This window comes from Podarcis raffonei, chromosome 1 (assembly GCF_027172205.1).
Source record: "Podarcis raffonei isolate rPodRaf1 chromosome 1, rPodRaf1.pri, whole genome shotgun sequence".
NCBI classification, from domain to species: domain Eukaryota; kingdom Metazoa; phylum Chordata; class Lepidosauria; order Squamata; family Lacertidae; genus Podarcis; species Podarcis raffonei.
Genome location: NC_070602.1, coordinates 86,016,257 through 86,023,678, shown reverse-complemented (window position 1 = coordinate 86,023,678; position 7,422 = coordinate 86,016,257). Strand labels below are relative to the sequence as shown.

Below are 7,422 nucleotides of genomic sequence, written 5' to 3'. Positions count from 1 at the left end.
ATTTATCTACTTGCACTTTTTTGGCGTGCTTTCAAACTGCTAGGTTGGCAGGAGCTGGGACCAAGCAACAGGAGCTCACCCTGTCGCAGAGATTCGAACCACCAACCTTCTGATCAGCAAGCCCAAGAGGCTTAGTGATTTAGACCACAGCGCCACCCGCGTCAGCTTACTGCAAAGTTGTTGTTACTGCTTCTCTGTGAGAGAGTTTCTGCCCGTTGCCCAGCACCAGGATAAGTGGGGTTGGCCTCTTTCGTCACAGGGCTAAGTGTCATTTCACATACAGTGGTATCTCGGGTTACATACGCTTCAGGTTACATATGCTTCAGGTTACAGACTCCGCTAACCCAGAAATAATACCTCGGGTTAAGAACTTTGCTTCAGGATGAGAACAGAAATCATGCAGCAGCGGTACGGCAGGAGGCCCCATTAGCTAAAGTGGTGCTTCAGGTTAAGAACAGTTTCAGGTTAAGAGCGGACCTCCGGAACGAATTAAGTATGTAACCAGAGGTACCACTATACATCTTAGTGGGGAGAATTTCACCTGTTGCACATTCCTTTTTCATGATGATGAGAGAAGTCATGCATGGTTTCCCTTGCTAAGTAACTCTCTAATTTACAGAAGCTGCCTGAGGGTCTGGACCCAACAATCCTACAAGCTTGAGTGTCCCTCTCTGCACCTGTTTGGGAGTCTGGGTGCAATGGTTTAATCCACCATGCCTCTGAAGAGTCCATGCTCAGAATACGGAACCAGGAATCAACTTCAGCCACGTTCTGGACCAAGGCATTTTGCTGCCCCTGCCCCTAATCAAGGGCCATAGTACCCAAGGCCAGTACAGAAGTTACTTTTGCACCTAAAGTGAAAATAAAAAAATCTGTAGCCCTTTTATGACACCACAAACCAGCTGCCTAAAGCAGATGCCTCCCTCTGCCTAATGATAGGGCTGGTCAAGTGAAGAGGGATGGTTCAGCCCTGAAGTTTTGTCCCTGCACATTCAGTTCATCTTTTCTATTGTGCTTTCGATCTAACCCATTAGTTCCACCCAGAGGCTGCAGAAAGGCCAATTTTCTTCATCTTGTTTGTTTGTTCCTCAGTCTCTGTCTGGCTCTGTTCCTCCTAGTTAGGCTTGACTTGGCCTTTGTTTTCTCTGTTCTCTTCCCCCCACCCCCACCCCCACTGCATGAGCTTCTGTCTTCCCCACACCGCCTTTTAAATAGTGTTTGCTGGAATTCAGCTCACTGGGGGCCATGAAGGGGGGTGTTAACTGGCTGTCTACTGGAGCAGGAATAATCCATGCCTAGGCTGCTGGCTTTGCCACCCTCCCTCACCCAGACCGTTCTGCTTCTCCCACACAGACTAGGGCATAGCAACAACAACCAGCAACAAACTACAGAACCGAATTAATAATTTGGGGGTATTAAAAACATTTGGCATCTGCTCCTGCATCAGGTAAGCTGTGAGGCTGTTGTCTTTGAGCTGGAATGTCACAAGGTGGGGCAGGTAGGATTGCCAACTTATCCGCTGGCCACTGTAGCTGTCTCTCTGGAAAACAGCTTAGGATCCAGATAGTCAGTGGTGATGTTTATCTCTTTGCTGTGAAAAGCTTCACCTTCTGATTTCTTCATATCAAGCTGTTGTTAACATCACAAGAGCAGGCCAGGCTGTTTTGTGTTTACTTGTGAGTTGGCAACCAATGGGTTGGTCAGATGGCAATCATTGGAAAACCAGAATTTTGCGCGAAACAATGATTTTCTGCCTTTTGAAGAGATGGTGATTGGCAGCAGCTCTCCAGGGTTTCAGACAGGGGACATTACCAGCCTTTTCTGGGAATGCTGGGAATTGAATCTGGAACTTTCTGCATACAAAGCAGAGGCTCTATCACTAAACTACAGCCCTTCCACCACACATTGCTAGAGGCTCTTTGCTCACTATGCAATATTAAATCATATTGACAGCCGACAACTCACCTTGTACTGACTTCTGAAAGTGGACATCTTAGTACATGGATAAGAAGTTTTACTTTTTATTTTTAATGTATGCCTCACTTTTTCATCCTTGAGAGGTTTAAACTGGTGTTTGCTATGCAAGAAAGAAAAGAAAAAGAAAGGAAGAAAGAAATTTATTCTGGTTGCGCTAATTACAGAATAATGGCAACTCAGAAACATAATCAGCACCATTACTTATCTGAATAGACAGTTATGGGATGGGATGGTGGAGAAGCAGTTCATTCAGACAGCATTTTGAAAAGCACCCAAATAGGAACTAGCAGGAAACAGGGGTCATTGGAGGACATGCATTTTTGTTGAGATGTTGCAGGTATTTAAAAGATTCTTATGTGGGAGACACGGGTTGAAAAGCTGAGTGAGGCTAAAGTGCAACCCATCATCACAGGAGTGGATGACCAAACAGGGGTCCAGACTGCCAGGGGAAAGAGGAGACAGGCAGGCCTGACTGCAGAAACAACTCAAGCAGAAGCAGCTCCATTGTATGCCACATAGCAGCCAACTCCTAGGGGCCGTGGGGGCTTTGGTCCCTGCAATAAAATATTTGAGGGGGCTGGGCCCCCACAAAGGTGATGGACATTGTCATTCAAATGGTGTGTGTGCACCATGTCATGTGATTGATTATGCAGGGCGGGGCTTACCTAGGCCCCCACAAGATGTTATTCTAGTTGGCGCCCCCGGTATGCCATATCTTCAATGTAGCCACCGAAGCATCAGCATGCCATTTGAGAGTTGTGCTCCGGCACTTTCTGCAATTGATTGAGGGATGTGCACCCGTCAAATTAATGGAAATGCAGCAAAGCATTTCACCCTGGGATTTCTCCATCACCCATTTTCTTAAATGAGGGGGCTTGACCCAACAGTCATTATCTGGAACACACCCACCCACCCCCAAGGCAGGAATATATTCTAAAGGTCTAAGAAGCATGAGCAGAATGAGGAAACTAGAAAATGCATTCATTTACCATAATGCAAAAGGATTAAACTAACGCAGTAATGTTTAAATGGCAAAAAATATTCCCCCCACCATTCACAATTGATCATTGTAACGTAGTGTTCTGCACTGTGAGTAACAAAGGCCAATTCATAGCTATAGATGCAATTGCCAGGTTGTTGGCTGATAGGGTTGTCTTCAAGGATAGAGACTGCATCCCTATGGAACCAAGATACTATCTGATGTTTGACGATTCATACTCCTGAGCTATTGCATAATTGTTTAAAAAAAAATACTGTTAGCAGAAGTTATAGTAACAGTAATTGCTTAAGAAATATAGTTGGTTTAATTGGGGCCTTGAAGCAGAGGTGGGAGACCTGTGGCCCTTCGGAGGGTCTTGCACTCCAATTCCCATTTGGTCCAGGCAGCAATTGAGGCCTATATATTAATACTCTGTGTTTTATCAACACTCACCTAGAGAAGATGAAGGAAGGGAGCTGGGAGCTGACTTAGTCTGAGAGGGTGCCTTGAATAAATAACTAAACTGGCTAAACTGTCCAAGCAGCCAGAAGTACAACTGGAGAAGATTTGGGGTACAAAGATATATTGTCCCTAGCAGCCGGACTGAGTTGTGGGAATATTTGGCTGAGGGTAGTGGCAGCAAGCGTGCCTCTTGAGTCTTCAGAAACAGTCAACATGCACTTTTAAGACCCCAATGTGAGTATCAGTAGTCCCTCGTGTACACAGTGTCCCTTTAATAAGCCAAAAATCTTAGTTCAATTTTTATCCTGCCTCTAGTGTGGGTGTCCTAAGATTACTACACATGCTCTAATTCCTTTATCCCTCCAAGGCACTGCAAAAGATGATAGTCCACAGGCCAGGGGCAGAGTCGACATCATAAATGGTTTCTCTTCTCCATACACTGTTTGTTTTCCCTCAAGCGATAAAAGTAATAAAAGTAGGAAATTGCTTGTTAATATTTGAATAAGCTGCTGAGAATCAGCTAGGTAATGGGGAACAGACTTTCTTCCCATCTGAAACCACTGGTATTCTCCTAAATAAGACCACTCCAGCATCTTCCCCTCACCCACGAGTATCCTAAATCCTGGCCTTCCTGTCAGTAACCTTGTCAGTAACCAGATGTGGCAAACCTTCGGCCATCCAGATGTTACTGAACTACAACTCCCATCAGCCCCAGCAAGCATGGCCAATGGCCAAGGATGATGGGAGTTGTACTTCAGCACCATCTAGAGGGTCAAAGGTTTCAGTCATAGGATTGCCGTATCTTGAAGAGCAAAAAAATCAGACAGCCTATGCCTGAGTGCCTGCACCCAAGCCGCTCCCACCCCCCAAAAACAAAAAAACAAAAATTCCGGACATTCCCTTTAAAATGTAAAAATCCCCCCAGATGGGCATGTTGGCCCCCCCAAAAAAGAGGACGCGTCCAGGATTTCCCAGAGGTATAGCAAGCCTATTCAGTCACCTGTCCTATAAGATTCTTCCTCTTTGCGCTGCATGGAATCGTGTTCTTACAAATGATGCCTAGATGATGTTTTTGTCTGCGCTAGGCTGATGCAACAGTTCAATGAGCTGGAGTGGTGCCAGGGGTAGAATGTGGGACTGACCGTGGAGTAAGATATGGGTTGAAATCTGCAGTTGTCAACAAGCTCAATGGAAACAAATAAGCAGCCAGTGAAGCACCTTCTAAATGGGCAGGATATGTTCCTTAGGACAGGAGCCTGTTAGCAGCATGGCTGCTTTATTTAAACTAACTGAAGTTCCTTAAAACGTATTCAAAGGCATCCCCACATATAACACATTGTGGTAATCAAGGCTGCTGGTTACCAGAGTGTGCTTTTCTGAATGTGACTCTGCTGTCCGGTGGTGCTGGTGATTTCTTTTCAGTGGCTGCTTTGAAGACTGGGACTTTGTGCTCTGGGAGAGGCTGTTTCCTCCTCCCACCCTCTATCTATTAGCACTGCAGATGCACGAATCTCATCTGCTCCTCTCTTTCCCATGCCCCTCCCACTCATAGCAGCTGGGGAGGTGGGGAAATTTACACCGAGGAAAGAGTTACATGCCCTGTCCTGGAGCAACAGGATAACAGGCACCACACCCTTGTCCTTGATCTTCAGAACCACTCAGTGGGGTTGCCAGTTAGCAAAACAGTAGCCATGGGAGAGCCTAATTGTAGATTTCCCTTTCAAGGCTGGTTTGGACCGGAGGGGGATGAAATTATTTTAAGTTACAATGTTGTTCTGAACATTGCTTATGAGAGTCCTGATCATTTCCACCAATCGATCGCTTATCACTTGGCATTTCCTTATAAGCAAATACAGAGTCTTGGGCTGGGGTGCTGTTTGGTTCTTTTGATGGTGGGTTATTGTTATTGTTGCTCTTGGGTGTTGTTAGTTTTTTTGTATCTTTATTTTAGATCTTGAGATTTATTTATGACTACTTTTGTTATGGGAAATGGGTGGCTCTGTGGGTAAAACCACAGAACCTAGGGCTTGCCTATCAGAAGGTTGGTGGTTCGAATCCCCGCGACAGGGTGAGCTCCCGTTGCTTGGTCCCTGCTCCTGCCAACCTAGCAGTTTGAAAGCATGTCAAAGTGCAAGTAGATAAATAGGTACTGCTCCGGCGGGAAGGTAAACAGCATTTCCATGCCTCTCTGGATCGCCAGAAGCGGCTTAGCCATGCTGGCCACATGACCCGGAAGCTGTACGCCAGCTCCCTCAGCCAATAAAGTGAGATGAGCGCCGCAACCCCAGAGTCGTCCGTGACTGGACCTAATGGTCAGGGCTCCCTTTACCTTTTACTTTTGTTATGTTGTAGTTAACCTTTCTTTTCCATGTTGTAAGCTGCCTTGATCGTGGCTTGAACTGTGGATTGAAAATTGTTAAAACTCCTTCCCTTCTAGTACATTGTCAATTAGGGGGATAGGAATGAGCGGTTGACAGCAGGAGTTGTATTGGAGAGAGATTTATTTCTGCTAGCTCAACAGCAGAGATAAGATAAATCGAGCGTTTCCCCAGAGCCATAAAAAGATCACTGCCAGAGTAAGAGAAGGCCTTTGGCCCTTCACGGGGTCACTGACAGCTGTTAATCGCATGGTTAGAGCGGTAGGATGACTGAGGGAGACTTTCGGAGCTAGGTGTGGCTGCAAAGGAAGCTATTGCTTCTGCCAAGAGTAGAAGGGCACTTCCAGATGGGCTGCTGTGTAATGTGTACAAAGCTGGGGAGCCCATTCCATGTTTTGTGTGTGTTCCAGTTCACCAGGGTCAGGAGGAGTTAGCCATGTCATACAATCTCCCACGCAAGGATGAATGTTCACCAAACAGGTGGTCTGGAAGTTCCCTAAGTTTTATAAGAGAACTCATCCACACAGAATATCCAATCACATGCCTTCTGATTGGAGATGAAACATGATTATGAAAATAAATTTAATTATGACTCTTCAGAATGTATATGAATTATAAATGCATCTTAATGTGCAACATTAACTGGCTGAAGGACAATTTAATTTGAAAATTTAAGATGAGCATGCCATACCCTACAGCTTTTTTTATGACTGTGTGCAAGGATCACCCTATGCTCCCCTGCAGAATGGGCAGTTGGTGCTGACTGATGTTGAGGGTAAAAGATAGAATGTGTTTAGAAGAAGGGTGCAGTTCAAAAAGTCAACGGATTGCTAGCTCACTGTTAATAATACTTTCCCACTATTCTGCTACCCCCGTCCCCCACATCTAAAAGCCTGGTGCATTGATTGTGATATATTTCCACCTGCATCTTAATTTGTTGCCAAAACTTGCTGTCATTTTTAAGAATCAAAACTGCAAAGGTTTGCCCAGTTCTTTGTTCCAGTGTTCCTGCATTGTAGAAGGTTGGGCTAGGGTTGCCATAGTTCAAAAAGTGAAAATCAGGACACAAAAGTTGTTGAGCTTTACTGAAATGTACTAAACCTACATGGACTGCCATGCATCTGGACATTTCAGCAATTTCTGCTCAGGTGTGTGCACACATGTGGAGTGAGATGAGGCTCGTATGCCAATGCTCGTGTGTCAAAGGACCTTGGGCTCACTCTGCCATTCTTCCGTTCTTAGACACGATTGCCCTTATATGGCGAAGGCAGGTGGCGATGGCATTCCGTGCCGAGGGAAGGAGGGTCCAAAGGTCACCCCGCTGCTTGCTCTGTTCAGGCACAGTCCGTCTCCAAGGTGCTGTGTGCCCACCAAACAGACACTGCAGCAAAGGTAAGGAGGTGGTTCCGGGGAGATCCAGAGCCTGCTTTGGACTCCCATCTGACCTTGCTCTAGCCCTCGGCTTCATGCCAGCATTGTCTTGCCCAAAGCAGCCTTCCCCAGGCTGGTGCCTTCTAGATCTTTGGGGGTAGCAGAATGTGCAGGTGAAAGTGGATGGCAGCTGTAGTCTAAAAGACGAGGAGAGCACCAGCTCGAAGAAGGCCGTCCTAGGAGAAGATAGCAAGC

General features: G+C 46.0%; 1 protein-coding gene across 3 annotated transcripts in view; it reads left to right on the top strand.

Moving 5' to 3' along the window:
• Window positions 1–1,330: 1,330 nt before the first annotated feature.
• The window catches only part of VIL1 (villin 1), a 28,705-nt gene continuing 22,613 nt past the window's right edge, over window positions 1,331–7,422 (top strand). The window contains exons 1-2 of one of the 3 annotated variants that reach the window (XM_053402094.1): window positions 1,331–1,447; window positions 7,039–7,188. In XM_053402094.1, coding sequence (XP_053258069.1) covers window positions 7,055–7,188 — 134 coding nt within the window. In that variant the 5' untranslated portion in view covers window positions 1,331–1,447; window positions 7,039–7,054. Of the gene's footprint in view, window positions 1,448–6,964; window positions 7,189–7,422 lie in introns of those variants that run through there. The other 2 variants (XM_053402084.1, XM_053402103.1) reach the window with 2 other exon arrangements.